Source organism: Narcine bancroftii, chromosome 8 (assembly GCF_036971445.1).
Source record: "Narcine bancroftii isolate sNarBan1 chromosome 8, sNarBan1.hap1, whole genome shotgun sequence".
Classification (NCBI taxonomy): domain Eukaryota; kingdom Metazoa; phylum Chordata; class Chondrichthyes; order Torpediniformes; family Narcinidae; genus Narcine; species Narcine bancroftii.
In genome coordinates this window covers 100,090,226-100,107,744 of record NC_091476.1, presented here as the reverse complement: position 1 = coordinate 100,107,744, position 17,519 = coordinate 100,090,226, and the positions used below count along the sequence as shown (strand labels likewise).

The window sequence follows — 17,519 nt, the reverse complement described above, 5'->3', positions numbered from 1 at the left end:
GAACTGACTTTTTTGGGGTCAGACTCCAAACATTGTTGAAACGTTAACAATTCAATTTCTCTCACTGATGTTACTCAACATGCTAAGTTCCTCTATCTGATTTAAAGGAAATTGCTTGTAATTGTTGGACACCTGACATTTTAGCCACAGGCTTTTGCTGCAATAAGTGCCTTGGAGCAATTGTCTTTCTTCAGATTACATGCTTGCACTTGATCCTGTTTGCCCATTTTCCATGTAATACAGGCAATGTTTCTCTTCCTCAGTGCTTTATTCCTTAGTAATGCTGTAATTCACAGACAGTAGCTGCCAGACCCATTCCTCATAACCTCCCCCCCCCCACCCCAATAAATGCTAGGGCAGCAGTTGCATCAGACCACTACCATTTCTGAGCTCTCCAGGTTGCAAGCCATCCTTTCTTCATTACAGTAATAAGCTGATTTTTTCCTTCCTCATGGATGTGTGGGAATAAATCATTGTTTAGATTGGAGCAAAACACTGTTAATAAATTAATAACAAATCATTCAAGTTAATAAAAGGGGAGTGTGTGATTAAATTACTCTTACATCTATAGTCTATGTGCATCGTGGAACCAGAATCAGTTAGAACTTGCACCAGAATTAAGTGGATTGAGAGTCCCTGGGGTAAAGAGTTTTATGCCTCTGCATTTCAATTGTCCAGTTGATTTTATTGGTCCTGAATTTTCCAAGCTGAATACAGAAGGCTGATTCATTATGCCTTAAATTGAGTGACAAAGACTAACAAGGAAAGAAGCCATACTCTCGATACACGGTTAATATTCCCCCAGCATAATGTTTGAAGAAACTCCACCAACCAGGACTTTGCAGTTGGATTCTATGAAAACTTGATAATTGCTGAGGTTTCAATGGCCTAAAGCTGGTCTTTGCTCCTGGAATACTGACTGTGGCCAAATAGATTTGCATCAATAGCTAATTATTTTATTTCCTTCAAAGCCTATCTCAGATACCTATTTTTCAGCTTCAAAAGTAACACCATAAAAACGAGTTTTTGTGAAGCGGATATTGTTAACTGTGGAACTGAACAATGTTTCCTCTGGAAGGAGGAAATGAGACATTTTAAAGTGACATATTTAAAAGCTAAATGATAATTTAATTTTAAAATACTTTCTGCCATTTTGTTTATATCCAAAATCATTTTTATAGTATATTGGTTCACCTCATTTTAAGGTTCATACATTTCACCTGGAAAACAGTCTCATTTCAATAAATTGAGTTAGTGTGTTGACTAATTTTCGAAGTGGAATTCTGTTGACCTTTAGAATGTACATTTCTTTAGTGCTTGATTTATTAGTCAGTGGATAGCTTTATGCCTGTTGGTCATGACTCATTTTATTCCTTGTGTGATTTGACATTTTTCCAGATTACTCATGTGCCCTCCAAAGGGACATCCTCCTTCAGGGGCGACTCTACCTCTCAGAAAACTGGATCTGTTTCTATAGCAACATTTTCAGATGGGAAACATTGGTAAGATCATATTTTTTTTCTCTTATGTTGCGAATCATAGCAAAGAAAATATTGTTGTGATTTGGAAGTATCAGTAAATCACTGTGCCAGGAGGCAAGATTATAAACGGGTTGTATCCTGAGCATACTGAGATGGATAAATTTTCATCTGTGAATGTTATAAAATTGGTTGTGTAATATCTTTCCAAATAAAATGTAACTCATTTACTAAGGAACTAAGTTGTAGCCTTGGTCTCGATGGAAAACATGTTAACGTGAAATAGACCTTAACCACTGAAAAATTCAATTGTTTGTTGGAGGGCCATATCATGTAATAGCTTAGGATGTCATATTGAAAAGGTGGTACTGAAAATAAAGGTAATACAGTATACCCAAGAAAAGGATCATGGGAGTGGATTGGAGAAAATCATGTGGACACCAGCTTCTGTAAAGGGAGTCAGAAGTGAAAGCATTTCAAGAAAATCCGAGAAAATTTGGGTTAAAAATACCAACACTTGTGAAGGGTTTTAAGATGGGTGGGACTTATAGAGGAGATCAGGGACAGTAGAGTGGAAGACACCAGTAATAGAGTTTTCCCTTCTACCCTCCCAGATCCCCACCATGTTGGATGCTTCGTTCCATTTGATAAACTGCAAAATTTTCCATTGACTAAACTGCTTAAATTGTATTTAAATTTCTAATTAAAATTAAGATAAATCTTAATTTATTAAATTAATTTAAATTATGAAAGACTCGAGCCTGAAATGTTGGTTATGTCTCTTTATCTTTGTTAAATAAAGTTCACTGTTCGACCTGCTCAGTTTCTCCAGCTTTGTGTTTTTACAATTAAATTAATAGTTTTATTTGGATAAAAACATTGAAGAATTAAATTACAGCATCACACAGTTTAATCTTAAATGACAATCTTTCCGTCTGGCTATTCCCAGGACCCAGCTAATTTATCAATCTGCTTACTGGCACATTGGAATGGGGAGACTGGATCTTGTGTGGAGGAATCTGAACTGATAATACATTGGGAGAGGAATGAATAGGGTGAGATCAATACAAAGGTGGATTAGCATGATGGACTCCCAACAGAGAGGAGGAACGAGACCAACAAAGTTGCTCTGTTGGATCAACATGGACCAGATGCATTGAATGACCAGTTTCTGTCTTATAAATAGTCATTCTAATTGCATCAGGTTAGAAGAGGTGATAAGCCTCATCTTGATTCAGACCCGAACCATTGGCTGGCCATTTCTACCCATGGATGTTGCCAACCTGATAAGTTTCTCTAGCTTTTCTTTTTCTGCTCAAGATTCCAGCATCTGCAACTTTTTTTGTTTCTTTGATATCATAATCTGTTGAGTTTCTGGATTGACATAAAATAATCCAGAGTGGTTATTACCATGTTTCACTTCAGGGAAAAATAAACTTTTTAATTGCAAAATGCTGAAGAAAATGTTTTGCATTGGCTTTCTAGTGAATAGGTTCAGGAGATTACTTCATGATTAAAATAATAATTTTTTTAACAACACAATTTTCAGAGGTTGTTTTGGACCTTATTGTCAGTAATAGGTAAGCAAATGAAATGGATCCAGATCAAGAGGTTTCAATTAATTATTTTACTGAGTCTGATGTTTTTTTTCAGTTCACCACAAGGACAAATTCAAACATAAGACACAGGATTCCTTCCAAAGTAAATATTGTTTGGTGCCTTGGGTTGTTTATTTAGTTATGCTGTTATACAATTTGAAGTTCATGTTTTATTTATCCAATACCTTCTAAACTCTGAAGATTCATGTTTCAAAGTAACCCTGTTACACTTTGACAAAATATGTCTAAATTCTAATTTTCCCTGAATGCTTTTTAAAGCTCATTTTGGGGGGGAGAGGTGGTTAATTTTTTCCCACCATCAGAGTCGGAATTTATAGTCATGAATAAGTCATTGTTTTGTGGTAGCATCATAGTGTAAACATTCATTTTATAAGACATCTTGCAACAATAAATATTAAAAAATAAAAATAATAGTGCACGAAAGTAAGGCAGTGTCTTAAATTCATTGATTATTCTGGAATTTGATGGCAGTGGGGAAGAAGTTGTCCTTGTGCCACTGAGTGCTTGTCTTTCAGCTCCTGTACCTTTTTCCCGATGGTAGCACAGTGAAGAGGGCGTGGCCCTCTCGCCAGAAGTGAAATCGCCTACTAATACAAAAAATTCTTCACAGATGGGGGTTTTGCTCTGCGATGAAGAGGTGCCATTTTGAGAGCGGATCTCTTTAGCTGCGTGCGGCTGCCATTTTCGCCGGTTCGACCATGTATTTAGTGGGCCATCAAATGGCACCCCCCCATCCAGAACCTGCGCGACAGCCCCAGTGCCCAAAGTCTGAATGAGTCTCTGTTTGGATGATCTGCCCCTGCGCTGAGGTGACTGGAGCTCTACCAGTTGAGTCATTTCCATATGGGCCGGCTTCAGTCGGTCTATTGTAAAAGCCTCCTCTTTCCCCCCAATTTCCAGAACGTACATGGAGCTGTTATTCTTGATCACCTTGAATGGCTCTTCATACGGCTGCTGCAATGATGCCTGATGAGGCCCACCCCCCCTCCCCCCCATCACCCCCAACAACAAACATGGACTCACAGTTCTGTAGGCTCTTGGATATGCACATCCGGTGCATCTGTGTTGCGAAGTCAGTATTGGGGCCAGGTTGCCGACCTGCTCTTGTAACCTGCCCAGGACTCCTGCAGATTCTTCTTCCTGCTCCCGTGAGGCTGGTATGAATCCACCAGGGATGTCCCGTAGACCAGTTCGGCTAGCAAAGTGTTCAGATCTTCTTTGGGGGCTATGCAGATTCCCAGCAGGGCCCAGGGGAGTTCGTCTACCCAGGTGGGCCCTGAATGTCGACTTCAGGTGTGTGGAAATGCTCTACTAGCCCATTTGACTGAGGATGGTATGCAGTGGTGTAGCTGTGTACCCACAGGCTGGCGATGGCCGACCACAGGCTGGAGGTGAATTATACGCCTGAGTGGGACGTTATTGTGGGCAGGTAATCTGAAAAGTGCCACCCAGGACGCAATCAGTGCTCGGGCACAGGGGTTGTTTCCGGCCATCTGGTGAAGCAGTCCACTATGGTGAGGAGGTATCGTGCTCCCTGTGACACTAGGAGAGGACCCACAATATCCATGTGGATATGGTCAAACTTTATGCAAGTGGGTTCAAACATCTGCAGCAGGCTTTGGTATGCTGCTGTACTCTGGCCATCTGGCACTGTGTGCAAGTTTTCACCCAGTCATTGACCTGCTTCCAGAGGTTGTGCTATACGAACTTGCTGGTGACCATCCAGATGGTTATCCTGATAGAGGGGTGAGTGAGATTGTGGATAGAGTTGAACACTCACTGTCTCCAGGTTGCTGGAACGATACGGCATGGTGGGCCGGTGGCCATGTCGCACAGGGTGGTGTCCCCACCAGGCCCTAACAGGACTGCAGTTCTGTAGCTGGGCATCTCACTGTCCTCCGCTATACCTTTGCTAACGCTGCATCGTCCACTTCCTGGGTCAAGGCCTGAATTGTTGGCCTGGAAAGTGTGTCTACCATCACATTGTCCATCCCCAAGACATGTCTGATGGTTGTTGAGTACTTGGAGTTGTAGGACAGATGTTGCTTTTTGGCGGGAGGACCAAGGATCGGATCTCATGGTGAATGCAAAGGTCAATGGTTTGTGGTCCATGAAGGCGGTGAATGCCCTGCCCTTTAGGAAATACCTGAAATGGCAGATGACCAGGTATAGTGCGAATCCTGGTCAAAAGCGCAGTACTTAGATCAGGTGGCCTCAGGTGTTTGCTGAAGAATGCCAGCGACTGCCAGTGCCCCTCGATTAACAGTTCCAGCACCCCACTGACTGCTGTGTTGGAAGGGTCCACTGTGAGGGCGATCAGAACATCTGTCCTGGGGTGCACTAGCAGCATGGCGTCTGCCAAAGCTTCCTTTGCCTTCATGAAGGCAGTCCTTGGCCTTACCCGCCATAATGGTGTGCAGAGGGCATATGATTTGGGCTGCTGAGGGGATGAAGTGGTGATAGAAATTCATTATGCTAACAAACTCCTGCAGGCCTTTGACCTTTTTGGGCCTGGTGAATTGGCAGATTGTGTCGAATCTGGCTAGTAGTGGTGCTTGGTGATTCTGAGGCCCAGGAAATCGATTGAGTTCAGCCTGAACTGGCATTCCGTCAGGTTGATGGTGAGGCCGAAATTGTACAGGGAGGTGTAGAGAGTGTGGAGGTGGGACAGATCCTGTAGACGACTGTTGCTGGCAATCAAGATGTCATCTAAGTAGATAAAACCAAAGTCCATGTTGTGCCCCTCCACGTCCATCAGCCACTGGAAGGTCTGTGCTGCGTTCTTCGGTCCTAGCGGCATGCGGAGGAACTCGAACAAGCTGAACAGGATGATGATTGCGCAAATTGGGATTGTACTCGCTGGAGTTTAGAAGATTGAGAGGGGATCTCATAGAGACATATAAAATTCTGGCAGGACTGGACAGAATGGATGCAGATGGGATGTTTCCAATGATGGGAAAATCCAGAACCCCGGGCCATGGTTTGAGGATAATAGGCAAACCATTTAGGACCGAGATGAGGAGGAATTTCTTACCCAGAGGGTGGTGAATCTGTGGAATTCATTGCCACAGAGGGCAGTAGAAGCAGGTTCATTAAATATATTTAAGAGGGAATTAGATATATTTCTTCAGTATAAGGGTATTAAAGGTTACGGAGAGAAGGCGGGGACAGGGTACTGAATTTTAAGATCAGCCATGATCTCGTTGAATGGCGGAGCAGTGTCGAAGGGTCGAATGACCTACTCCTGCTCCTATCTTCTATCTTTCTATGTCTTGGGTATGTCTTCTGGTCTAGGTCCACCTTGGAAATGTTTTTTGCCCTGTACAGGTTTGCCACAAAGTCCTGAATGTACAGTACAGGTTAGTGGTTTGGTGTGATGGCCTCGTTCAGCAGGCGATAGTCACTGCAAGGTTACAAGCCCCCTGCTGCCTTGGGCACCATGGTCTGTCGGATCGCCAGATGATCCCCAATTCCTCCAATTCTTTGAACTCTTCCTTTGCTAGGCGGAGCTTGACTGGGGGGCAGTCTGCGAACTCTGACGTGAAATGGTGGTCTCTGGCTCACTATAGGGTGCTGCACCCCATGTTTAGGCATGGTTGCCATGAATTGTGCGGCTAGCACCAATGAGTAGTCTGCCAGGATTTTGGAGATCTCGACCCCCAAGAGTGTGCTTTAGTCCAAGTGTGGGGCTGGAAGCTTGGCTTCCCCTAGAGAGAATGTCTGTAATGTTTTGGCATGAACCAGTCATTTCCCCTGTGGGTCCACCAGCAGGCTGTTGGCTCGCAGGAAGTCTGCCCCCAGGAGCATTGGTCCACGGCGGCTTCAGTGAAATCCCACATGCACAGCTAGTAAGTACCAAACTGCAGCTGGACTGTTGAACTACCATAGGTGCATATCATGCTGCTGTTTGCCACTGTCAGAGGAGGACCTGCCTTCCTGTTGCAGGTGTAGTGCCCCATCGGGAGAATTACACTGATTTCCACTCCAGTGTTGACTAAGGAGCAGCTTCCAGACTGTCTGTCTCATACAGGAGGCTGTCTTGCATACTTAGTGGGCCACCACAACACCACCTCATGTAGTATCCAGTAGTGTGAGTAGTGGATAATGTCACTATCCAGTAGTGTCAGGAATTTAGTGCAGCTTATAATGACTTGCCACATTTGTATTTCCATTTTCTGTTCTGTGACAGGGCTCAGCTAAGATGAGAAAAGCCTGCTGGAATCTTTGTCTGTTGACATACCAGCAGTCCAATCATAATTTCACTTTATTGTCAAAGTGCATACATGATATCTCATACAACCCTGAGGTTCTTTTTCATGCGGGCAAGGCAGCATTACCACTTATTGAAATGCAAAAAAAAACCTGTACAAAACAAACATATGTAAATAAACTGTGCAATACATAGAGGAAAAAAATCAATGAAGTGCTAATGTAAGAATCCTTAAAATGAGTCCCTGATTGAATTTGTTGATGAGGAATCTGATGGTGGAAGGGGAGCAGCTGTTCCTAAACCTGGTGGTGCGAGTCTTTTGGCATGAAACTTTTACAATTTAGTGATCAATCTCTTCCTTTTAAATTATCATCAAAATTGCCTAGTTATACGTAATCACACAAGAAATAGAATAATTTGATAATTTCTGTAAATCAAACAGATTTAGTGATCTTGTTCATGTTAACATCCTTGCATTTTTTTGATCTTTTAAACATTTATAATTGAGCATTGAAGTTATGTTCGAAGGGCAATTAAATGAATACAAGCATTGAGATAGTGTTCTATCAATGCTACACAATGAACTCTCAAGTTAGGATGTTCTTGCATTAACTGTTAGCTCAAGGCCCTCAGGTTTGTAACTCATATTAGCCGACATTCACAATCAGTTTGTCAGCCATCACTATTTAAATAAACATTTAAAGTAAACATGTTGAAATAGAAAATTATTAGAATTATGGGACTTTTTAATGTGATTGATTTTGCACGTCAGTATTTGCCGTTTGTGGTGTTTACTGTTTTGTTAGCTGCTTTACAAAAGATGACACAGATTGAAATTATTTGACAGCAGCTTCATAATAACCATGATAAATTCTGCTGCTTTTTTGTTCTTTATCCTCCAATTTCAATGTTCCTAAATGCAAGGAGAAAACTTCTATTTCTGCTCTAAACATTTTTGCATTTAAATTAGTAATAATGTAATTTTCAGTGATATAGTGATTGCGGCAATGATATGATCGATCTTCTGCAGCTTTTAATATTGTTTATTATTACTCTCTTCAATTGAAATAACTTTCTGTTTATTTCAGTTAACATATATAACATAACAATTTACAGCACGGAAACAGGCCATTAGGCCCTTCTAGTCCACACCGAACCAAACTCCCCTTTCTAGTCCCACCTCCCTGCACAATGCCCATAACCCTCCATCTTCTTCTCATCCATATACCTGTCCAACCTATTCTTAAATAATACAATTGATTCCGCCGCCACTATTTCTCCCGGAAGCTCATTCCACACGTCTACCACTCTCTGAGTAAAGAAGTTCCCCCTCTAAACCTCTGCCCCTTAATTCTTAACTCATGTCCTCTTGTTTTAATTTTTCCTCCTCTTAACGGAAATAGTCTATCCACATCCACTCTGTCTATCCCTTTCATAATCTTAAATACTTCTATCAAATCCCCTCTCAACCTTCTACGCTCCAAAGAATAAAGACCTAATCTGTCCAATCTCTCCCTATACTCTAGATGCTTAAACCCAGGTAACATTCTGGTAAACCTTCTCTGCACTCTCTCCACTCTGTTTATATCCTTCCTATAATTAGGCGATCAGAGCTGCACACAGAACTCCAAATTAGGCCGTACCAACGTCTTATACAGTCTCAACATCACCTCCCAACTCCTATATTCCATGCAATGATTGATAAAGGCCAGCATACTAAAAGCCTTCTTCACCACCCTATTCACGTGAGTTTCTACCTTCAGGGAACGATGTACCGTTACTCCTAAATCTTTCTGCTCTTCTGTATTCATCAATGCTCTCCCATTTACCACGTATGTCCTGTTCTGAATCTTCTTACCAAAATGAAGCACCTCACACTTATCAGCATTAAATTCCATCTGCCATTTTTTAGCCCACTTTTCTAAGCAGCCCAAATCCCTCTGCAATCCTTGAAAACCTTCTTCATTATCCACTATTCCACCTATCTTAGTATCGTCTGCATATTTACTAATCCAATTTACTACCCCATCATCTAGATCATTGATGTATATAACGAACAACAATGGGCCCAATACAGATCCTTGAGGCACACCACTGGTCACCGGCCTCCAACCTGACAGACAATCATCCACTACCACTCTCTGGCCTCTCCCTTTCAGCCAATGTTCAATCCATTTGACTATCTCAAAATTTATACCTAAAGACTGCACCTTCTTAACTAACCTTCCATGTGGTACCTTATCGAAGGCCTTACTGAAGTCCATATAGACAACATCCACTGCGCTACCCTCATCCACATTCCTAATCACCTCTTCAAAAAATTCAATCAGATTGGTCAAACATGACCTTCCTCCCACAAATCCATGTTGAGTGCTCCTGATCAGACCCTGTCTATCCAGATGTTTATAAGTACTATCTCTAAGAATTTTCTCCATTAATTTACCTACCACAGACGTCAAACTTACAGGCCAATCGTTGCCAGGCTTCCTCCTTGAACCCTTTTTAAATAACGGGATCACATGCGCAATGCGCCAATCCTCCGGCACTATCCCCATATCTAATGACATTTGGAAAATTACCACCAGAGCCTCTGCTATTTCCTCCTTCACTTCTCTCAATGTCCTGGGGAAGATCCCGTCTGGTCCCGGAGACTTATCCACCTTTATATTCTTCAAAAGCCCTAAAACTACATCTTTTGTAATCTCTATATTCCCCATATTTACCCAATTTGCTTTTTTTTATCTCACATCTCCCAATATCCTTCTCCTTAGTGAATACCGAAGAAAAGAAACTGTTCAATATCTCCCCCATTTCTCTAGGCTCCACACACAGTTTTCCGCTCTGATTCTCTAAGGGACCAATTTTGTCTCTAGCTTTCCTTTTACCATTAACATATTTGTAGAACTCTTTTGGATTAGTTTTCACCCTGCTTGCCATAGTTTCCTCGTACCTTCTTTTAGCTTTCCTAATTCCTCTCTTAAGATTCCACTTACATTCAATGTATCTTTCAAACATCCCCTTAACTCCATGCTTCTTATATCTAATGTATGCCTCCCTTTTTCTTCGAACCAAGTTTCCAATATTCCTTGAAAACCACGGCTCTCTCAAACCTTTTGCCCCTACTTTTAACCTAACAGGTACATAAAGCTTTTGCACTCTCAAAATCTGATCTTTAAAAGACTTCCATCTCTCTACTACATCCTGCCCATAAAACAAATTTTCCCAATCCACACCCTGCAAGTCCTTTCGCATCTCCTCAAATCTAGCTTTTCCCCAATCAAAAACCTCAACCCTTGGCCCTGACTTCTCTCTTTCCATAATGACATTGAAGCTGATGGCATTATGATCACTGGACCCGAAGTGCTCGCCAACACTAACCTCCGTCACTTGACCCATCCCATTTGCCAACAGTAGATCTAACACTGCTCCTTCTCTGGTTGGCACCTCTACATATAGTTGTAAAAAACTATCTTGCACACATTTCACAAACTCTAACCCATCCAGTCCTTTCACAGAAAATTTAATCTACGTCATCATGAAATGTCCCACAATTTAAGACAGAGGAAGTATATCCTACATTTATGCCCATTTATTTTTCTCAATCACATTCAGGAGGGTATATTTTTTATTGATGGCTCATCAAACTTCAGATGTTGGAAATCTAAAAATTAGCTTTTTTTAAAATATCACTATTATCAACTTCATTTAAGATAAGCAAATTCACCCGAGCTGAAAGGACGCACAAACTTCCATGAGTTGGATATTCGATGACTATTTCACAGCATACTTTTTTTTAATCATTCTGAATTGGGGAGGATGTTGACAATACCAGCATTTATTGTCCATTCCTAATGGTCTTGAGGCAGTTAAAAGTCAACCGCATGGGTGCGTCTGAAGTCAATTCGGCCAGACCATCCCATATTTGATGGGCTTCTTCACTAAACTGCATTAGTGAGCCAGGTGGGGTTTTATAATTGTACAGCATTTTATGATTTCTGCCAAAGAGTTTCTTTTTATTCCAGATATTTATGATAATTATTTGGATTTGAATTCCACAACTACATGATGGAACCTGAATAAATATGTGGATGACAGTTTCACATCTCTGGCTGCCAGAGTAACTTACCCATGATGATGCTACATTGTATAAGCTCTAGCAATCATTGAATGATTGTTTTTTTTTGCTTTAGCTGACTGTACGCCTCAAGGATGTTTGTTCAATGACAAAGGAGAAAACAGCCCGACTTATTCCCAATGCTGTCCAAGTTTGCACTGATACTGAAAAGGTAGGTACCATCACAGTTTCATACATCAGAACCAAAGCATATCTGCCAAAGCATAATGTTGAAAATAATGCTCTGTCTAATGTAGTAAATTGATATTATTGAAGCAGTTAGTGACATGGATTTTCTCAGTCAATCAACAACAGAAATTTGTATTGTGTTTTTTAGCAATGCTAAGTGATCTGAACAGTAATTGCTTCAGACATCCATTAAGACCAAGTTCCTCTACTACCAACTTGCCTCACTTCACGGAGTTGGTATCCATCGATAAAGGTCATTGGTGTGAACCTGAAAAATGTGGACTCTTCCCATCTCTCAGAAACTTATCTTGGTGAAAGCCAATGGAGATTGTAAAATTCACCACCATCTGCAATGCACAAAAACACCCTTTGTCTATTTAGAAACAAAGTATATTTAAAGATGAATACTTCGTACATTGTGATAAGACATATGATCTATTAAACTACAGTGATCCTTGTTGTCATATGGGGTCCTAAGACCTGAAGTACTTAAATAATTGCCTAAGGCAATGGTAAACTAGCAGTGTGTTGCTGTCATAGCTTTCAAAAACCTTGGACGGATAAGTGAATCGACCTCAGTGTCCTCTTCCAGGGAAACATTCTGAACTTTGCGGCTCTAGCTATCCTCATTTGGCTATTTTGGGAAGACCACTTCATTAGTATTTACAATTCCCAAACAATATACTTTATTCTGAGTTTTGTGATGAGCGATTACCCAATGACCTGTGACAAAAATTCAAGAATATACTCAAAACTTCATTGAAGAAGTGCAGTGACCCCACTGACTGGCAGGAACCACTGGCCAATGACCATCTAAAGTTGAAAAAGGGCATCAGGGATCGAATTGAGAACGTCAAGGCCAATCACAGAAGCTCAGTGTAATCATTGTGCCCTGTCACAAATGGGCAATGTGTTTTTGTGTTTTCGGGTTAACTTCAGTGACAGCTGCACCAGTGTTAGCTTGGTGTCGTGGAAAGACCATTTCACATAGAGAAGATGTACAGTCCTCATACAATGATATTTAGGAATATTTAATGTTGCTTTGTGGCTGGGATTTGACATTATAACTCAAGAGTGGCTGAAACTTCTGCAGAGGCAAAATATATTTTCTGCTGAGAATGACTATACGGGTTTGACTTTAGATTTCTTGAAATTTAGTTGTGAAAAGTTTTTTTTTTGGGTTAATTGTTGCTATTTATGTTGTTGCTAGCACTTTTTTACTTCTTTTGGAGCCCGGGACAGAACCTACATGATGATGTTCAGACTCTGGCAGAATGCACTGCTTGAAAAGGTAATAAGAATCAAAGCTATTGAGAATTGAGTTTTATGTTGAAGTAATCTCAATGAACATGCTAGAATATGAAGATGAAACCCCATTGAGTGGAACTCAACATCCCATTCTCTGCAAAGTTTCCTTTCCTGCCATAATCAGTTCAAAGATGTTAGATATCAGGTGTAAGGGTTTCAAGAGAAAGGACAAGAGTCATTCATCCAGTTACAAGAAAATCTAGTTTTTATGCAAAGTAACATTTTCCAAAATTTGGCATTTATCTGAGGAAGAAAGCAGCTGCAAAAGTGTAAGGAGATCAGTGTCAAAAATTATAAACTTGGTTAAGATGTCTTGTAAGAAAGCAGATTAAGGAGCCACTTTCAGTTCCCATTTGAACATTTGCACAGTCTTCATTATTTGAAGATGTTTGGCCTGGAAATCAGCCTGAAGAAAACTGAGGTCCTCCATCAGCCAGCTCCCCACCATGACCACCAGCCCCCCCACATCTCCATCAGGCACAGAGAACTCAAAACGGTCAACCAGTTTACCTACCTCGGCTGCACCATTTCATCGGATGCAAGGATCGACAACGAGATAGACAACAGACTCGCCAAGGCAAATAGCGCCTTTGGAAGAGTCTGGAAAAACAAACACCTGAAGAAACACACAAAGATCAGTGTGTACAGAGCCGTTGTCATACCCACGCTCCTGTTCAGCTCTGAATCATGGGTCCTCTACCGGCATCACCTACGGCTCCTAGAACGCTTCCATCAGCGCTGTCTCCGCTCCATCCTCAACATCCATTGGAATGACTTCATCACCAACATCGAAATACTTTAGCTGGCAGAATCCGCAAGCATTGAATCCACGCTGCTGAAGACCCAACTGCGCTGGGTGGGTCACGTCTCCAGAATGGAGGACCCTCGCCTTTCCAAGATCGTGTTCTATGGCGAGCTCTCCACTGGCCACCGAGACAGAGGTGCACCAAAGAAGAGGTACAAGGACTGCTTAAAGAAATTTCTTGGTGCCTGCCACATTGACCACTGCTAGTGGGCTGATAACGCCTCCAACCGTGCATCTTGGCGCCTCACATTTCGGTGGGCAGTAACCTCCTTTGAAGAAGACCGCAGAGCCCACCTCACTGACAAAAGACAAAGGAGGAAAAACCCAACACCCAACCCCAACCAACCAAATTTCCCTTGCAACCGCTGCAACCGTGCCTGCCTGTCCCGCATCGGACTTGTCAGTCACCAACGAGCCTGCAGCAGACGTGGACATACCCCTCCATAAATCTTCGTCCGCGAAGCCAAGCCAAAGAAAAAGAATTATTTGAAATTAATTAAGAGGAACTGCCCAGATAAATTATGGCATTTTGCCCAAAATAGCCCTGCAGCTTCTTCACATAGGGACAGTAAACACAGTATGACAGGTTTTCTTTACAAAAATAGACACCAACATTTTTTTAATGGAAATATCTATCAGGACCCTGCATTTTAACCTTGTGTCAACATTACAGATTTTTAAAAATTTCCACTTCCCTTAAGACCTAGTCAGTGAATGCAAGCTTTCCAGTATAAGCATCAATATTGTCAATGCATTGAACAATTTAGAGAGCATTTATTAAAGCAAATATCACTGGCAAATGCAAGATCATTTCTAGACTGAACAATATATGGTGAGATTTGCAAAAAAAGTTATCTGATAAATTACTAGAGAAAGGTACCTTGCACATTTCATTAGATATGATAGATTGAGATAGAGATTCATTTTGCTTCATTTTTATTGGAAAAACTGTAGCTGTTAATGCAAACTTAATTATTTTTCATGCAATATAATTAACCTAATATCACTATGGATTTAATCCTATGATTACAGCCTCTTTGTCCCAAAGAGCTGTGGCACTTTGTTCATCAGTGTTATGGGAATGAACTTGGTCTGACTAGTGACGATGAAGATTATGTTCCCCCGGATGATGACTTCAACACAATGGGGTGAGCAAACATTTTCTTTCATTTGAATAAACTAGTTTCTCTTAGTATTGATTTACCATGATGTAAAGTAAACAGACCTAATAGAACCAGGCAAGACTGGAGACTATTGAATAATTGAACTATATTTAAGAACTGACATGGATCAAAGCAGAACTAGAACAAAAAATACTGTATATGTTGTTGTATAGGACAACTCTATATAGCTCTTCAGCGCTTGACGTCCTGCTTTGCGGAAACTGCCAAAATGTTTGGCCTGGAAGTCAGCCTGAAGAAAACTGAGGTCCTCCATCAGCCAGCTCCCCACCATGACTACCAGCCCCCCCACATCTCCATCGGGCACACAAAACTCAAAACGGTCAACCAGTTTACCTATCTCGGCTGCACCATTTCATCAGATGCAAGGATCGACAATGAGATAGACAACAGACTCGCCAAGGCAAATAGCGCCTTTGGAAGACTACACAAAAGAGTCTGGAAAAACAACCAACTGAAAAACCTCACAAAGATAAGCGTATACAGAGCCGTTGTCATACCCACACTCCTGTTCGGCTCCGAATCATGGGTCCTCTACCGGCACCACCTACGGCTCCTAGAACGCTTCCACCAGCGTTGTCTCCGCTCCATCCTCAACATCCATTGGAGCGCTCACACCCCTAACGTCGAGGTACTCGAGATGGCAGAGGTCGACAGCATCGAGTCCACGCTGCTGAAGATCCAGCTGCGCTGGATGGGTCACGTCTCCAGAATGGAGGACCATCGCCTTCCCAAGATCGTATTATATGGCGAGCTCTCCACTGGCCACCGTGACAGAGGTGCACCAAAGAAAAGGTACAAGGACTGCCTAAAGAAATCTCTTGGTGCCTGCCACATTGACCACCGCCAGTGGGCTGATAACGCCTCAAACCGTGCATCTTGGCGCCTCACAGTTTGGCGGGCAGCAGCCTCCTTTGAAGAAGACCGCAGAGCCCACCTCACTGACAAAAGGCAAAGGAGGAAAAACCCAACACCCAACCCCAACCAACCAATTTTCCCTTGCAACCGCTGCAATCGTGTCTGCCTGTCCCGCATCGGACTGGTCAGCCACAAACGAGCCTGCAGCTGACGTGGACTTTTTACCCCCTCCATAAATCTTCGTCCGCGAAGCCAAGCCAAAGAAAGAAAGATATAGAATCAAATTTCTACCTAAAATATTGGTTTTGAGCAATACTCTTTGTATAAAATATTTTAAAATGTCACTGTCGGCACTTGTAACAGGCTGTTTAAAGTCTGTAGAGAGCCGACAGCAGTCAGACCGGGTGGATGGACACCGCATAAGAACGCTGACTTTGAAAATAATAAACGGGCATTATGGGATTGCATTGAAGCTGGCGGGAACTTGGCAGCTGAGTTGTGACTTCGTCATCAAGGTAAGAATTTTATACTCATTGTTTTGGATGTTCCCTGATTTTAAGGTGACATTTTTAAGTTTCAAGGATCATCCTATGCAACAACATATATGGTATGTAGTTTTTTCCTCTGTACTGAGTAATAATTATTCCATGCCCAATTAACAGTCAACAGGAAATAGAGCAGCATATATGTAGGCAGGTATCAGAGAGATACAATATTTTGTCATTGTACTGGGGGATTTTAAGTTCCCAAATATTAATGGATTATCTTTGTCCCAAGAGGGACAAAATTTTTTGAGATGTGTCCAGGAGCGCTTGTTGGTGCAGTATATAATTAGATCAATGAAGGAAAGAGCATTACCGGATCTTATCTTGGGGATTGTAGCTGGTCAAGAGGAGGGAGTGTCAGTGGGGAGAGTTTGGGAGTTAGTAGCATTAACTCTGTGTATTTAACATGTTGTGGAAAAAGATAGGGATAAACTCGTAATAAAGCTATTAAATGAATAGAAGGCCAATTTTATTTATGTAAGGAAGCACATGGCAAAAGTAGATTGGGTACATCTACTTTCATGTAAGCTTACATATGCAATGTGGAAAGCATTCAAAAGAGAAATAATAAGACCAAATATTCTTGTAAGGGTAAAAAGCCAGGGGCAAGAGAGTCACGGAGGGAACGGTGTATGCATTTCCCTTTCCTCCCCTCTCCACCTTCTGCAGAGACCGATCCCTCCGTGACTCCCTCGTCCACTCCTCCCTCCCCACTATTCATCCTTGGCACCCAGCACTGTGACCACAGGAGGTCCTCCACTTGCCCCCATCGCCTCCCTCACCACCAGTTGGGCCCCAAACAGTCCTTTCAAGAAAAGCAACACTTAATTTGTGAATCTGCAGGGCTCATCTGCTGCATCCAATGCTCCTGTGGTGGTCTCCTTGAAATCAGTGAGACTGGACGTGGACTGGCCAATCACTTTGTTAAACACCTCAGCTCTGTCTGCCACAATTGTGTGGACCTTCCAATGGCCACCCATTTCAATTCTCGGTCCCATTTCCTTGCGGACATGTCTGTCCATGGCCTCATGCACTGCCAGACTGAGACCATCCTTGAATTGGAGGAGCAACACCTCATATTCTGTCTGGGCACCCTCCATCTGGATGGCATTAACAATGACTTCTGGTTTCCATTAACCCCCCCCCCCACAGTTTCCCCATGTCTCCTGTCCTTTAGCTCTGGCTCTCTCCCTCTCTCTCTTCCCTTTTCCC

General features: G+C 42.1%; 1 protein-coding gene across 16 annotated transcripts in view; it reads left to right on the top strand.

The window, feature by feature from the left end:
- The window catches only part of gramd1ba (GRAM domain containing 1Ba), a 575,647-nt gene that overhangs the window by 515,893 nt on the left and 42,235 nt on the right, over positions 1-17,519 (top strand). For all 16 annotated transcript variants that reach the window (XM_069894571.1, XM_069894564.1, XM_069894574.1 and 13 more), the window contains 4 exons: positions 1,399-1,502; positions 11,498-11,593; positions 12,821-12,901; positions 14,756-14,871. In XM_069894571.1, the coding sequence (XP_069750672.1) occupies positions 1,399-1,502; positions 11,498-11,593; positions 12,821-12,901; positions 14,756-14,871 (397 nt within the window). The remainder of the gene's footprint in view (positions 1-1,398; positions 1,503-11,497; positions 11,594-12,820; positions 12,902-14,755; positions 14,872-17,519) is intronic.